We start from the raw sequence: 16938 nt of genomic DNA, 5'->3' as shown, positions 1-16938 counted from the left end.
AACTCTAGGGTGATTGCCTCTAGGTGGGGAAAATGAATACGAGAGGGAATTACTTTTCAGTAAATACCCTTTTAGGATTTCTTACATACAGGTATTTTTATATACATTTAAAAAAATTTAATCCTACTGTTAAAGCTAATCATTTTGCCAGGATCAGGTTTCTAGAAGAGAAAAAGAGACTACCCTTATATTTCAGGGATTAATTGGAGGAGTTTCTGGAGATACCATTTTAAAAACCACAGTGAATTCCAAAAGTGACAAATTGTCACAATCAGTAGAGCATCCACTGACCAAAAGTGGGCTCTCCCAAGCCAGATAGGATGAGTTCAAATTCCAGTACCCCCACTCACTGGCTCTGTGACCCTAGACAAGTTACCTAACCTTTTGGTGACTCAGTTTCCTCATCTATAAAATGGAAATAATCATAGTGCTATCATGAAAGATAACTATATTAGATCACATAGAGTAATAAAACAGTATTTGGCACATAGTAAACATTTAATAATTGCTAGCCATCTTTATGTTTACCAATGTTGCTTTGACAGCTAGGCTGAGTAGCAGGTAGCACGCACCATCAAACCACATTTATGGTGGAAGCTTCTTTGATAGAACAATGAAAAACTTGATCTCATTCAATTCTCTCCCTGACAGGGAATGCCTGGGACCCTGAGTGGGCGTCAATAAACACTGACTGACTGATTGACACTGTTTGACTGATTTAGGCTGTCAGTGAAAGTGGAAAGCCTGGATTACTTATCCAGATGTTAGGAACTATTTTTCCCAAAAGACAAATAGCACTTCCAGTCTTTAAGAGACGATCGCTGAGGCTTGTTAAAGTCTATCAACTACAAAATGATAATTCCATTTACTTTCTCTAATTAACTATAACAACGAAAAGAAGAAAACTCAGTAAGAAAGAATTCCTAGAGTGACACCTTCCTAGAAGAAGGCTTAACCCAAGGCAGTCTGCTGTACTAGAACTTTTTTTTTTTTTTGAGACTTGAGAGTCAACATTATAATTCAAGACATGTTGGAATAAGAGTTTTAGATTTTTTTTCCCAAAACAATAATTAAACCAGCCAGGTCCATACTAAATCTCCGGTTTACTCCCAGGAAAACAAAACAATGCCTTGGCAAAGCTGTGACCTAAACTTTGCTTCAGCTCTGCACTTACAAAAGTCCATTCATCCCCACCTTAGGCACCCATCTGCAAAGTGGAGATGATGATGCCTAACACTAACTCGATACAGATGTAAATGAGAATGTGCTCAGAATTTTGAGCAACTTGGAAAAAATAAGCGATGTATTAACTGAAGATGATTTGGACTGCTCAGATGTCAACTTTTAGGGACAAATAAACCATCTCCACCCTCCAAATGCTAGGCTCTGTGAGCCCACTCCACCTAGATGAGCCTTCTCTGGGCCATTCAGCCCCTTGGAATCCCAGAGACAGAAGAGGAGTGAGGTACACAAACTGTGGCAAGAAGGGCAAACAGGTTTCACCCACACCGCTAGTGTGAGCTGCATTTGTGACTCCAAGCAGGCCTTCAGGGTAGAGTCAGAGATTAAGGAAAGAAAAATAGGTTAGAAAATTAATGAGGCCTGTTTATTTCTCCTGCTTTTTTAAAAAGAAAAACATGGCATTCTAGCAGAAATCCTACTTGATCTAAAGTGAGCTTCACATTTCTACTCTTCTTTTTTTTTTGAGACCGAGTCTTGCTCTGTCGCCCAGGCTGGAGTGCAGTGGCGCGATCTTGGCTCACTGCAACCTCCGCCTGCCGGGTTCAAGCAATTCTCCTGCCTCAGCCTCCCGAGTAGCTGGGATTACAGGCGTGTACCACCACGCCCAGCTAATTTTTTGTATTTTTAGTAGAAATAGGGTTTCACCATGTTGGCCAGGCTGGTCTCGAAATCCTGACCTCAAATGATCCACCCGTCTCGGCCTCCCAAAGTGTTGGGATTACAGGCGTGAGCCACCGCGCGCGGCCACATTTTTACTCTTATATTAAGTCCTAATTGAAAACAACAGAGAAGTCCAAGTGCCACTCCATCTCTGAAGCACAGATAGCCTTTCTGCTGAAGGCAATGGTCTGGGAGCACCAGTCTCAAATCAGATCAATTTCATACCCACCCAGAAGCTACGAAAGTGAAGACCCATAACCCTTAATTTACTTTTTTTTCCATTTATAAAACTAAAGACTACAACAGGAAATAAAAATAAAGCAGATGTAATTAGAGAAGGAGAGTAGGTAGAAAGAACGCAAAAGTGAAGACCTCTTGGCCCTGAGCTTCACTTAAGGAACCGAACTTGACACCCCAGTACTCTGGGGGACTCCTTGGAAACGCCTTCTTAAATGGGCTCTCCTCCCCTGAAAAGACAGCGAATTCCTAAGACCTCTTCGTGGTCTGTAGATAAGATGGGGGTGGGGGAGATGGAAAGATCACTTGAAATTCTGTATCCATAAATGGTAGAGTGGTGCTCCTTGTGTACATGATGCTTAATGGAAATCGCATGTTTTCACAAACACGGGTCGATCTTTTTAACACACAATCCCAATTAACGGTGGAAATTCCACAACGTGGGATCCCAGGGATGTTAAGGCCTGTCGAGTTCGCTTTCTCAAACTTTTTCGGGGGAGCCCGCAGTGTGGGGCCCCGGACGCCGCCTTCACCATCCGGCGCGGCTCTCCCAGGGCTGGCGCCGGGGCTGGGGGCCACGCTCCGCCGGGGGCGCCTAGGGGCCATCGCGAGAAAGAGAAAGAGAAAGAGACAGAGAAAGAGAAAAAGAGAGCGAGACAAGAGAAGAGAGACAGAGAGAGACAGAGAGAAAGAAAGAGAGACAGAAGAGAAGAGAAAAGAGAAGAGAAGAGAAGAGAAGAGAAGAGAAGAGAAGAGAAAAGAGGGAAGGAAGAAGAAAAAGAAAAGACGCGGGGAGGGCGCAGGCGGGAGCGCGCGGGCGGCGAGGCCTAGGAAGGGCCCAGCAGCAGCGGGAGGGCGCGCGGCTACTCAGCCCAACCCGTGCGGCCCGGGCTTACCTTCCAGATAACAGCTGGAGGACGAGGACAGCCCCTTCTTGGATTTGCAGCCCACCAGCTTCAGGCAGATCTCCAACATTTTCCCGCGCCAGCGACGTCGGGGGCCGAAGCCCCTCTCCCAGCTCGGTCCGCGGGCCCGGCTCAGGCCCGGCTCGGCCCGCGCGCCCCCCCGGGCGCCCCCGGCCCCGCCAGGCCGCCCTCACCGCCGCTCCGCGCGCCCGCGCCCGCCCATGGCCGCGGCCGCGTCTCCGCCTGGCCGGGACGCGCCTGTTAACAAAGGGCCCGGAGAGGGCGCCCGCCAGGCCCGCCCCCGCCCCGCCGCCGCCTGCGCCTTAACCCCCTCCTGGCCGCGCCCGTCCGCACCCAGGGGCCCCCGGCGTTCCCGAGGCCGAGCCCGGCCAAAGGCCAAAGCCAACCCGCTTTCCAAAGCCAACCCGGGCCAATGGCGATCCTCGCAGGGGGAAGGCCGCGCGCGGCCTGCGGAGGTCTTTCTCCGCCTGGAAGCGCCGTCCCAGCCCCGGCGGGGAGGGTGCAGGCCTGCTCCACTCCACTTTAGAAGCCGCGCGCAACTCCACCGCGGCCTGGGGCGTCTCCAACCTGCACCGCTTTTGGCGAGTTTCCCAGTGCACGGTGCCAGGCAAACCCTCTGACCCGAGAACGCTGGTGAAAATGCAAATTCCTCTGTAGTTACCAATACTAACTGGTCTCATTTCTACTCAACGCGCGTCCTGTGATTAAGGCTGAGGCAGTGGGTGTCTGGGGAGGAAGTCAGAGCTGGCACCCACAGGACAACCACACGGGCGCACGACACCCCGGTCAGGCCGCACATCCAGACCAGGATGTGAGGTCAGGCTGCGAACAGACGGGTGTGAGTTCAGAGTGAGAGAACTTAGTCCCCACAATGAGAATTTTCGGAGGCAGGGTCTGAGCCTCTTCTCTGATTCATTTTCTTTAACAGAACTTTTCCCCTTCCTTTGGCCGAGTGCCACGGGGTGAGGGTGGGGTGACCGTTGTTTAAAATCCATTTCATTCAATTATTTTAAACTCTTGTTTGGACTGACCACAGACAATGTTATAAAGTAGCAACAATCACAATCATGTTACTGGCGAACACCCAGAAATCGAGGTCAGAGGGAAACAATAAGAAACTCAATGGCACCAAATAATTCAATAAAATCAGGTAAGTTCCCCTCATGACAGGAAAAGGAATTTATTTCATTTATTTCTTTCATAAATGGTGTTAATCACAAAACTGTAAAGGGGGAAGTTTAGTCCACGTCTTCTAGCCATGAAGAGTAAGAGCTGACATGTATTGAGCTCTTCCTATGTGCCATGTTACCTTCATTACTGTACTGCATCTGCGCAGTGATCCTGTGAGGAAACAGATTATCTCAATTCTTCAGATTTAAAAAACAAACAAACAAAAAACCCACAGATGCTCAGAGAAGTCAAACACCTTGCCCACAGCTGGAAACAGGCGGAGATGGACTCAACCCAGGTCTGCCTGGCTCCAAGGATCAGGCTCCTGACCAGTGGATGATGTTGACCCTTCACATCAAAAATAAATTCCAAGTGGATTAAAGCATTGGATATCTTTGGTCAAATAACTAGCACTGTCATTATATGTTTCAGAGAAAGCCTTGGTTATGAGACCCTGGCTACTTTCTAGCCTATCCTGTAATGACAAAAACCCGGGGTATCTTCAGTACATCAGGAATGGCTAAGTAACAAGATCTACACTTGGCTCTGCCAAAAACAGCACATAAAAACTGCAGGTGGACTGGATGTAACCAGTGTATATCACAGGGGTTCTCGGCCAGGATGTCATTAACTTTCCACATGTGTCCTGACAAATTCTGATCAACATTCAACATGTATTTTTACTGTCATTGAATGGACCTACTGCTAGAGTCGTGGTACCAGATCAGGCCTCATGAGCATCCAAGAGGGCACCATCAGGGAAGTTTGCAGCGCCCATCATCTGGAGATGCAGGACTACAGGGCCCCCATGGGGTGGGTGCAGTGACTCTGGATGCGTTCTAGGATCTGGGAGGCACTGTCATTCTGCTGGACAGCCTGCATGTGGTGACTGCTAACATGTTTAGTGTTGTCTTGAATCTTTCAACCTCTATACGTAATGCCAAAAATAACACTCAGAAGGGTGCCACCAGTACCAACAAGTGAAAAAATACAGTATCTGTCTGTTTTGTTGCCCTTTTGGAAAGTTCAGGGGCCTTGGATCAGACTATAATAAAGTCTGTCATTATACAGCATTTCATATTAAAGGGCCATATTCAAATTGGCGGCTTAATGCCAAGAATTACACATTATTAGGCATTTTGGAAATTCTAGCCATATCCTTGAATACCGTCTGTTAATATAGTCCCTGATATTTGCTTGCCTTGTGCTTGCTGTACTTTATATTGGTATATGTTTATTTTTTTAAGCTAATTATTATTACTAATATTCTGATCTTGAGTCTAAAATGATCTTATCCTCTTAAATCCTCTTAAAATGAATAATGCTTATAAACTGTACCCAGATCTTTTAAATTTTAGTTATAAAACCATACATCAACAGATCTAACAAAATACTGAATTAGTGGCAATGGATACTGAAAAAACTGCCAAACTACACTTCCGTATCAAACCTGGCCTATACTTTCCATATCCAGCTTTTGACGCTTTTGAAACTCACTTGCAAGATATGAAGAGCATTCTGTTACAAGCAAATAAAGGAGAGCTTCAGTCTTCTTATCAGAAGAACACCCCAAGAAGGATTCCTTCTAATCAGCCTAAGACCTAAAAGCTATTAGCTAAAAAGAAAGGGAAAAGGAAAGAAATTAAAGACTGTGAACTAACTTGTTTGCTATGTTGCATTAGTTTGGGAAGAAATACACTTTTAATGTGCATGTAATATGTGCCAGGCACTCTTAAGCCTCACAGTAACCTAGTGATTTTGTATAGTTTAATTCCATTTCACAAGTAAGGAAACTGACTGGAGGGAGAGGGGGAGGTATTCTGTCCAAGTTCACACAGCCAGGAGGTGGGAAGGTAGGAAAGTCTTGAACTTTGTAAAATGGCAGAAAATTTCCAATTTAAGTGAAAGGTGGATAATATGAGTAAGATCAGAAGATGAAATAAGTAACATTACCTGTTGGGAAAACATGTCTTAGGAGAAAATAATTCAGGGAACTAGAGCTATTTAATTTTTTTTTTTTTTTTTTTTTTGAGACGGTGAAACCCCATCTCTACTAAAAGTACAAAAAAATTAGCTGGGCGTGGTGGCGGGCACCTATAATCCCAGCTACTCGGGAGGCTGAGGCAGAGAATTGCTTGAACCTGGGAGGCGGAGGTTGCAGTGAGCAGTGATCGCACCACCACACTCCAGCCCAGGCAACAGAGCGAGACTCCATCTCAAAAAAAAAAAAAAAATATATATATATATATATATATATATATATATATATATTTAGAAGGAAAGGATAAAATCCCCAATTACATTAAAGCGTGGGATCTGAACAATGTTTCTAAAAGCATAATCCATGGACAATCTATTTTGAATAATGTGGGGCTTGCTTAAAATGCAGAGTCTTGGTTTCTAGTCTAGAATCAGAATATGTGCAATGGGCTGGATCTGAAGCTCCCAGATGATCTGTATGCATATGTAAGATGGAAATCCACTGTTTGGGGGCCAGGCACAGTAGCTCACGCCTGTAATCCCAGCACTTTGGGAGGCCAAGGTGGGCAGATCACCTGAGGTCAGGAGTTCAAGACCAGCCTGGCCAACATGGGGAAATCCTGTCTCTACTAAAAATACAAAAATTAGCCAGGCATGGTGGTGCACACCTGTAATCCCAGCTACTTGAGAGGCTGAGGCAAGAGAATCGCTTGAACCTGGGAGGTGGAGGTTGCAGTGTGCCAAGATTGCACCACTGCACTCCAGCCTGGGCAGCAGAGCAAGACTACATTTCAAAAAAAGAAAAGAAATCCACTGTTTTGGAAGAGGGAAGAGTTGCTTATTTTCACTGGGAATAGGACGAACAGGAATGGATATTTCTAAAATTTAATTCATTTGAAAGCAATTTCTGAATTTAAGATATGCATAGCACTAGAACAAGTTACCAAAAGAGGACTCTTCTTGGATGATTAGAGGAGAGAGACTGATTTTTTTTTTTTTTTTTAATTTGGAATTTAGTCCTATTAAGAAAAAGGTGGGCAGGCACCCACCATAGAAGTGCGTCAAGGGAAGGAGGCAAGATTCAGGGTGTGGATGCTCCATCTCTCAGCAGCAAAACTGGGTGTGAGTGCAGGTGGAACAGAGACAGATGAACCTGACAGGAGGCCTGGCTTGGGACCCCAGGACCAGATGACCCCAGGTCTGGCTGACCCCTTCACTGTTTCCAGCATAGCTAGTAGCTTTGGCGGGGGTGCGGGGAACAGCAAAGATCTTGAGGTATGTGCACACTATTTCACATGCAAATGCCAACAAAGCCCACTTTCTCTGATTCAGCAAACATTGTCCAGCGAGAGCCTGCCAGGTCCTCTAGCTCTGTGCGTCCAGTGTATGTCCAACTAAAGGATAACATAGCTTAAAAAATCATTGCCGTCATACCAGTTTTTGCCACTGTATAGGGACACGTGCATCCCTTTAAGTCTCACATTTTTTCAATCGGGTAGCACTACCTGCTGGTCACGAGTTATGTGTCACAAAGGCTAGCACTGAGTCTCAGATCTGCCACTCACTGTGGGGCCATGGACAACAACTTCACCTCTCAGAGCCTCAATTTTCTCATCTGAAAAATGGGAGGTAGTCATAAGAGCAGTTATCTCACAGGGTTATTATGAAGATTAGGAATCATGTAGGGAGAGTGCCCAAAGCACAGAACGTGCTCAATAAACAGTAGCTATTGTTATTTCCAAAAGAGGACTATTCCTGTATCAGGTCTGTGTTCCTGCCTACATCTCACTGGGACTCAGTCAAGAGCTCAAATTAACAAACATGCTATATGAAAATGATTCCAGAAAGCAGTCTGGAGGTTTTCCAAGGGACCAGGAAATCAATTTATTTTATGAAGAGAAAGAAACACTAGCTATGAGGTAGGAGTAGCAACTAAGGTTCAAATGTAACAAAGAGCCCCACCTTTCATCCTAAAGCAAAGGTTTGCAACCACAGCTTCAGCAAAACACAAACCCCACACCCCCACATCTTGAATGGGGGCCTAATTCAGACCCATGATTTCATGCACAGGCTGCACAGATGACTGTCCTTCAAATGACACTGATTTTTCTGTTAGTCCTCTTGGTATTTCCAGGCTATAATTCTCAGCTGGGGACCAAATCTGAACTGCCTTAGAGTAAATCTGCTTTCTAGAAAATCTCATTACAGTAAGACTTTACTATATTTTTATAATTAACAAGTCTAAACCTAACTGTTAAACATTTTTCACTAGGAGAAAATTAATAGTATTAGTATGCTCATTTTTTAAAATTAATTTTTCTTTTTAATCAAAGTAATATACATAACATGGTTAAAACTCAAACAGTACTAAAAGTCTTGTAAAAAAGGCTAAAAATAGTCTTGTAAAAATCTGGTAATAAAAAACAGCAATCCCTTCCTTTCCCCTGTATGTTTCCCAAGAGACAGCCTCCTTCAGATTTTTAGCTAGTAACATCATCTTGCTCTTTCTGAATTCATTAGATTTATCCATTATCTATTAACTTATGACAGCAGTATTATACTATCACCATCCATAACCCCCCAAAACAATAAAATCACAATTTGGGGGATAAATCAATAGTTAGTGTTTACATTACTAGGATGATATAAATATTGTTCACTGCTTAGCCAATAATATACTATGAATGTTTCCTTTATTATACAACTTTGTTTATCCTAGAGATATTGCCTTGTTTTCATTTAATTAGTCTTCTATATACCTATCACCATTTTCCCTCAAATACTTCAAAGATCTGTCAAACATCTGGTGATATTTTTTCCAATCACTAAAACATTTCAAATATTCTCAGTTGTACTTTTTTTTTTTTTTTTTTGAGAGGTAGTCTCGCTCCGTTGCCCAGGCTGGAGTGCAGTGGCGCGATCTCCGCTCACTGCAAGCTCTGCCTCCCAGGTTCACCACGTCCTTCTCCTGCCTCAGCCTCCTGAGTAGCTGGGACTACAGGTGCCCGCCACCACGCCCTGCTAATTTTTTTGTACTTTTAGTAGAGACGGGGTTTCACTGTGTTACACCAGGGTGGTCTCGATCTCCTGACCTCGTGATCTGCCCGCCTCAGCCTCCCAAAGTGCTAGGATTACAGGCGTGAGCCACTGCGCCCGGGCTCAGTTCTACTTATTGACTGACTTCTTCATTTTGCTGGAATTCATCATCCAGTAGCTTCACAGAGGTGGGGAGGGAGGGTGCATGTCTAAAAAAATACCTTTCTTCTATCTTGACAGTTTGTCTGGGTATAGAATTCTAGGTTAAAAATAATTTTCCCAAATGAATTTTGAAGGCATTTATCTACTACTATCTAGTTTCCAGTAAGTATTGTTTAGAGATGCAATCCCATTCTGGTTTCTGACCCCTTAAAATGACTTGCTTTTTTTCTCTTTGGAAACTTTTAGGATCTTCTAATATTCTTGGTGTTCTGAACTTTCACAGTGATATGGCCTTTCATATATTATTCTGAGCACTCATAAATCCAGAGATTTATGTCATTCTGTTTTGGAAAATACTCACTTCACTAAACTCTGAAATTTTTCCTTACATTTAACGTCTCCTAACTTCTCCTCCATTTGTTTCTTCGTTATTATCATTATTTTTTTGTTTTCTTTCTGGAATTCCTACAAAAAGGATATTAAAGCCCTGGGATTGAGTTTCTAATTTTCTTTTCTTTTCTTTTTTTTTGAGACACAGTTTCACTCTTGTTGCTCGCCCAGGCTGGAGTGCAATGGCACAGTCTCGGCTCACTACAACTTCTGCCTCCTGGGTTCAAGCAATTCTCCTGTCTCAGCCTCCCGAGAGTTTCTAATTTTCTTACCTGTTCTCTCTTATAGTTCTCTCAACAGTCCATGTCTTTGTCTTTATGTTCTATTAGGTTGGTGCAAAAGTAATCAAGGTTTTTGTCAATAAAATGGCAAAAGCCCCAATTACTTTTGTACCAACCCAATACATTCTGAGACAATTTTCCACATCTTCTGTTGGATTTTAAATTTGGGCTATAATGTTTTTAATATTAAACAATGCATTCTTGCTGGGTGTGGTGGCTCATGCCTATAATCCCAGCCCTTTGGGAGGCTGAGGCAGGAGGATCACTTGAGCCCAGGAGTTCAAGACCAGCCTGGGCAACATAGTGAGACCCCATCTCTCTACAAAAAATTTAAAAATTAGCCAGGTATGGTGGTGCATACCTGTAGTCCCAGTTGCTTGGGGGGCTGAGGCAGGTTGGGGCTGCAATGAACTGTGACCTTGCCACTGCACTCCAGCCTGGGTGATAAAGAGAGACCATATATCAAAAAAAAAAAAAAAAAAAAAAAGAAAAGAAAAGAAAAGAAAAATAAATAAATAAAAGAAAAATAATTCATTTTTATTCTTATTCTGATTGTTATTGTTTTTAAAAGCATCCTGTTTTCTGACATTTGCAATCTCTCTCTCCAAGGATGGCAAAGAATAGTTTTTTTTTTAAAGCAGTATTTGTGGGAAATGCATAGCTTTATTTATTTATTTATTTATTATTTTTGAGACAGAGTCTCACTCTGTCACCCAGGCTGGAATGCAGTGGTGCAATCTTGGCTCACTGCAACCTACGCCTTCAAGCAATTCTCCTGCCTCAGCCTCCCAAGAGCTGGGATTACAGGTGCCTGCCACCATGTTCTGTTAATTTTTGTATTTTTAATGGAGATGGGGTTTCACTATGTTGGCCAGGCCACTCACTATGAATGAGCAACTAAAAGATGACTGTTAGTTTTGTATGCGTGGAAGGGGCACAGCCACTGGTAAGCTTCAGTGAAAGGAGATGGTAAACTCACTTTTTCAAGGAATCCCTAAATGTTGGTATCTGTAGGGCTCTTCTCTAGGGTCATTCAACTTTTTCCCCCTAGAAAAGAATATTTCAATCTCTTCCTTATTAGGCCCCTGGCTAGCAGGTATTAGAAGAGGGCTGGGAATCTTACTATTCAGTATGCAGACTTTTAAAAAATCTGCTCTTTGCGCACTCCACTATTTTCGGCCAATGGCCTACCCAGACCCATGCTGGGGGTCAGGCTCCTGAGTCCAGAGCCTCTACAGGGCATTTTTTTTTTTTTTTTTTTTTTTTTCTGAGGCAGAGTCTTGCTCTGTCACCCAGGCTGGAGTGCAGTGGCGCCATCTCGGCTCACTGCAAGCTCCGCCTTCAGGGTTCACGCCATTCTCCTGCCTCAGCCTCCTGAGTAGCTGGGACTACAGGCGCCCGCCACCACGCCCGGCTAATGTTTTGTATTTTTAGTAGAGATGAGGTTTCACTGCATTAGCCAGGATGGTCTCGATCTCCTGACCTCGTGATCTGCCCGCCTCGGCCTCCCGAAGTGTTGGGATTACAGGTGTGAGCCACCGCGCCCGGCCGGGCATTTCTCAATATGATGCCTCTGGTCTCCTGTAGGTGGTTAGGAGAGGTGGTCATCTGACTATATGGGGTTGGGAGGGGTTTGAAGAATCTAAACCCTCCTTTTACAGGCTTTCAATTGATCCCCTTGATTTCAGCTTCAGGCCTCATCCCCTGCTTTCTGTGGTATTAATGTCTCTAATTTCTGAGCTTTCCGCAGATTCTTACAGGCAAACCAGCTGACTCTTAATCAAAGTCTCTCTCAGAAGAGGTTTTGGCATTCTTGGTTCTGCTAAATCTATTACCACTCTCTTTGCCTTTCTTATCCCCTACTGTCTCCTTTGGGCTCCTTTAGTCCTTACACATCTTCACTTCAAATATATATATATATTTTGGCCAGGGCGTGGCACTTTGGGAGTCCAAGGCAGGTAGATCGTTTGAGCTCAAGAGTTTGAGACCAGGCTGGCCAACATGGCGAAACCCCATCTCTACAAAATATACAAAAATTTGCTGGGCATGGTGGTGTGTGCCTATAATCCCAGCTACTCAGGAGGCTCAGACAGGAGAATCGCCTGAACCTAGGAGGTGGAGGTTGCAGTGAGCCAAGATTGCACTGACTCTGTCTCAAAAAAATAAATAAATAAAAATAAATCTTTTGATTGTCATTTTAAGAATTTATTTTCCCCATATTGCATTTCAGACAAGTGTGACACAGATAGGTTATATAACTTGCACTAGGTCACATAACAAGTTAGTGGCAGAGCAAGGAAAACCCCTATCTTCAAACTCCCTTGTTAGATCCCTTTCCCGTTACATGACACCTACTAGGTACCCATAACAGACAAGTTTTAGGACACTAGGCTGAAATACTAAAATTTTTTGCAAACTATAGGTTTTAAATCTTAATTTCGCTGATGGTGAAGAAACAACAAAACTCTAAATTCTTAAATCCAGTTACAACACTGTACCTTAAGGTTTAATTACAAACAGAAATAGTATTAAGCAAAAATGGTTTGGGATATTCTTATTAAACTCTAAGTGCTTGAATTCAACTTAAAGAGATTTTGCCATGTTTTCATGAGATGTCTCTGTCCCTTTACCTTTTTACCAAATAATTTTAAATCACTAAGTCTTGTTTGTTTTTAATCTGAATATTGAAGATTAAGATATCTATAAAACAAATACATCAAAAATAGCAATGTTACAGCTTTGTTGCAATAGAAAATAGCAATGCTGTAAAAACCCTAAAGCTGTCAAATTATTATCTGTGTGATAAGATTTATGATGAGGTAAACTCAGCCAAGTAGGAGGAACTGATAAAAGAAAAGCCCAAGCCCTGGTTATTGACAAGCTCCTTTTGTTTAAAATGTTGTTAACTTTGAATTGGTAAACCAATGGTTAATATTTTCCTCTCTTTCTCTAAGACTAAAAGAATCTGCGAAAGCAGCAGAGCAGGCCTAGGAGATCACGTTACATTTGGGGGTGGGGGAAGAAGGCAGCTGGAGGGGAGTGTAGAGAGAAGGGCTAAAAGGGAAAGAAAACAAGTTGTCTAAACCTCCCCACAGTGTAAAACCCAGCAGGGATTAGGAGGTAGTGGAGGAGCCAGTGTTTATCCAAGTTATCTCTGGGGCAGTTGGAATTGGCTATAAAAGTATAGTCTCCTCCGGTATGAAGATCCTGTCAGCAGCCTAGAGCTGTACCCCACGAAAGCAAACTTCTTGGTAATTGTTACCAAGGCTTGAAACCCTAGAAATGAAATACTAAAGGGGAGTTAATGTTTATTTCTTCAAACCATTCACTACCAATTTGTTTTGTTGTCAAGGTTTTCAACACACACAAAGGACAAATGCAACCAGAAGATTTCTTCCCTCTGCTTGTTAGAAATGACTGCTGTCCTTAGAAGAGCAATGGGATCTCTAAACGGAACTGCTCTTTTTCTTCCTTAAAGTGACAGATGTGGCATATTAATCCAGAACTACATATTAACTGAACAAGAGCAGCTACAGTTAACCTTGGAGAAACTGTTCACGAAGTGGCACTGTGGTGATGGCAGGAAAGGGCTCGCTCAGTGGCCACGCAGCCACTTGAAAACAAAACAGCAAAGCAGTTTTACTTCCAAAGGCAACCTGGTAAAAGCTGTCCTCCTCATTTACCACCCGCCTCCTATGAGCTGGTGCATAAGATCTATATTCTTTACAGCAACACCAAAATCAAATTTAATGTCTAAGTTATTTTCATATTCCCTAAGTGTGGTGGTTAACTGTATGTATCAGCTTGACTAGGTCCCCAGGATGCCCAGATATTAAACATTATTTCCAGGTGTGTCTGTGAGGGTGTTTCTAGAAGAGATTAGCATTTGAATTGGTGAACTGCCTAAGCAGATGGCCCTCCCCACTTTGGCTGGGCATCCTCCAGTCCGTTGAGGGCCTGATTAGAACAAAAAGACAGAAAAAGGAAGGTTGGATTTACCCTCCCTCTGCCTGACTGCTTGAGCTGGGACATGGATCTTCTCCTGTCCTCAGCCCTCTGGGTTCTCAGACCTTCAGACTGTAATCCACATCACTGGCCCTCAGCTCTCAGGCCTTCAAACTACACCAGCAGCTTTCCTGGGTCTCCTTCTGGCAGAGAGCAGACTGTGGGACTTCTTAGGCTCCATCATCTCATGAGCCAATACCTTATAATCAATCTCTTCAAAAGATACACTTTTAGGATATCTATTCCAATAGACAGACCCTATTGTTTCCTATGTCTCTGGTAAGAACTGTAATACACTAGGCGATAATCAGTTGTATTTATAGTTATTTCATATGACAAATGTTCTGGTGTAATTCAACAGTAAAATTAGCTCCTCAATAACACTTAGGCCAACAATTGCATATCAACTAGACTTTCTTTGATGAAAATGAACAGGAATCCCACACAGGACCCTGCAATCCCAACACTGGCTCTCGACATCTGTTTTTTCTCCTGCCTTCAACCCCTAAGTTTTAGGCCTTCACCCCTCAGTTGCAGATGGGACACATCACCCCAGAATAAAGACTCCATTTCCCAGTCTCTCTTGTGGCCAGGCACTGCCACATGACTAAGTGATGGTATGTGGGCAAAAGTGCTGTGTAAGACTTCTGGGTCAGGTTCTTCAAAGCAACAGGCACGCACCCCCTCTCCTCTTTCTGGTGTCCACTTTCCTCTTTCTGGTGTCCACTGCCTGCGAGGGGCCATGGCAGCTGGCGTGGGCATTTTGGATCCTGAGGTAGAAGCTGTGCCTTACAGAGTAAGGGACAGGAGGTATCTGACCCTGAGGAGCCATTGTGCCCCTCCAGGACTGCGACTGTCAGCCTGTTACAGAGAGAAGCATCTCGCTTGTTTGAATCGCTCCTATTTTGGGTCTGTAACAGCCATTTAGTCCTTATGGTAACAATGTTAAAAGGTCAGTTCTAACTCGCATTAACCTAAGAATTCCCCAAATCAATCTTTTGTTTTCTTTCTCCACTGAAAACCGTTAATAGAAGGAGAGGTGTTTGAAACAGTCCTATGACCTTTAGAAAATTGAAGAGTGACCCAAATCATCCCCATGAAACATGCAGCCCAGTGTCCAGCTCCTAAAAAACATTCAAATATTAAACATTATTATGATTACTATTAACTGTCCCTTTTCCTTTCTATAAACTCACACTGGTGTAAGGAAGATAAAAAGCTACATGTACTATCATATACCTGATAAAGAACTTGGAAGGCCGGGCACGGTGGCTCACGCCTGGGAGGCCGAGGTGGGAGGATCACAAGGTCAGTAGCTCGAGACTAGTCTGGCCAAGATGGTGAAATCCCGTCTCTACTAAAAATTCAAAAATTAGCCGGGCGTGGTGGTGCACGCCTGTAGTCCCAGCTACTTGGGATGCTGAGGCAGAAGAATCGCTTGAACCCAGGAGGCAGAGGTTGTAGTGAGCTGAGATCATGCCACTGTACTCCATCCTGGGCGACAGAGCAAGACTCCGTCTCAAAAAAAAAAGAACTTGTACCCACAATACAGAGAACTCTTACCACTCAATAATAAGACAGTGCACAAACTTAATAAAAAAAATAGGCAAAAGATTTGAATTGACAGGTCACCAAAGATGAAATACAAATGGCTAATAAGCACACAAAAAGATGTTCAGTATCATTAGTCATTCAAGAAATGGAAACTAAAATCACGAAATGCTGCTTCACACCCATTCCAATAGCTATAATCAAAAGACAGACAACCCCTAGTACACTGGTGTGTGCCTATAGTCCCAGCTACTAGGGAGGATCACTTGAGCCCAGGAGTTTGAGGCCAGCCTCAACAACACAGCAAAACCCTGTCTCTTAAAAAAAAAAAAAAAAAAAAAAAAAGCAGGGGCGGGGATAGGTGGGCAGACAAAACCAACTATTGGCAAGGACGTGGAAAAACTGGAACACTCACACATCGCTGGTGGGAATGTAAATGGTACAATCACTTTAGGAAATAGTTTGGCAGTTTCTTAAAAAGTTAAACATAAACTTACTATAAGACAGCAATTCGGCCGGTTGCAGTGGCTCATGCCTGTAATCCCAACACTGGGAGGCCAAGGTGGGTGGATCACCTGAGGTCAGGAGTTTGAGACCAGCCTGACCAACATGGTGAAACCTTGTCTCTACTAAAAATACAAAATTTGCTGGGCGTGGTGGCTCACGCCTGTAATGCCAGCACTTTGGGAGGCCGAGGCAGGCAGATCACGAGGTCAGGAGAGCGAGACCAACCCAGCTAACACAGTGAAACCTCGTCTCTACTAAAAATACAAAAACAAAATTAGCCAGGGGTGGTGGCGGGTGCCTGTAGTCCCAGTACTTGGGAGGCTGAGGCAGGAGAATGGTGTGAACCCGGGAGGCAGAGCTTGCAGTGAGCTGAGATCGCGCACTGCACTCCAGCCTGGGTGACAGAGCGAGACTCCGTCTCAAAAAACAAACAAACAAACAAAATAGCCAGGCGTGGTGGCGCATGCCTGTAATCCCAGCTACTCGGGAGGCTGAGGCAGGAGAATCACTTGAATCAGGGAGGCGGAAGTTGCAGTGAGCCGAGATGGCACCATTGCACTCCAGCCCAGGCAACAAGAGCAAAACTCCGTCTCAAAAAAAAAAAAAAAAAAAAAGACTCAGCAATTTTACTTCTAGAAATCTACCCTAGAGAAATGAAAATGTATATCCACACAAAGACTTATACATGGATATATATAGTAGCATTGTTAATGACGACCAAAATTGGAAACAATCCAAATGTCCACCAACTAGTGAATGGAGAAAAACGTATGTCCGTACAATGGAATAAT

At 43.7% G+C, this 16938-nt stretch overlaps 1 protein-coding gene across 2 annotated transcripts in view; it reads right to left on the bottom strand.

Annotated features, from left to right (window-relative positions):
* The window catches only part of ABL1 (ABL proto-oncogene 1, non-receptor tyrosine kinase), a 174624-nt gene that overhangs the window by 47305 nt on the left and 110381 nt on the right, over positions 1 to 16938 (bottom strand). Inside the window, exon 1 of one of the 2 annotated variants that reach the window (XM_054500389.2) lies at positions 3036 to 3311. The exons of the other annotated variant lie outside the window; for it this stretch is intronic. Coding sequence (XP_054356364.1) covers positions 3036 to 3114 — 79 coding nt within the window. The 5' untranslated portion in view covers positions 3115 to 3311. Of the gene's footprint in view, positions 1 to 3035; positions 3312 to 16938 lie in introns of those variants that run through there. 2 annotated transcript variants of the gene reach the window in all.

The sequence above is a fragment of the Pongo pygmaeus genome, chromosome 13 (genome assembly GCF_028885625.2).
Source record: "Pongo pygmaeus isolate AG05252 chromosome 13, NHGRI_mPonPyg2-v2.0_pri, whole genome shotgun sequence".
Taxonomy (NCBI): domain Eukaryota; kingdom Metazoa; phylum Chordata; class Mammalia; order Primates; family Hominidae; genus Pongo; species Pongo pygmaeus.
The sequence above is the reverse complement of the archived record's forward strand: the minus strand, read 5'-3'. Positions and strand labels throughout refer to the sequence as shown.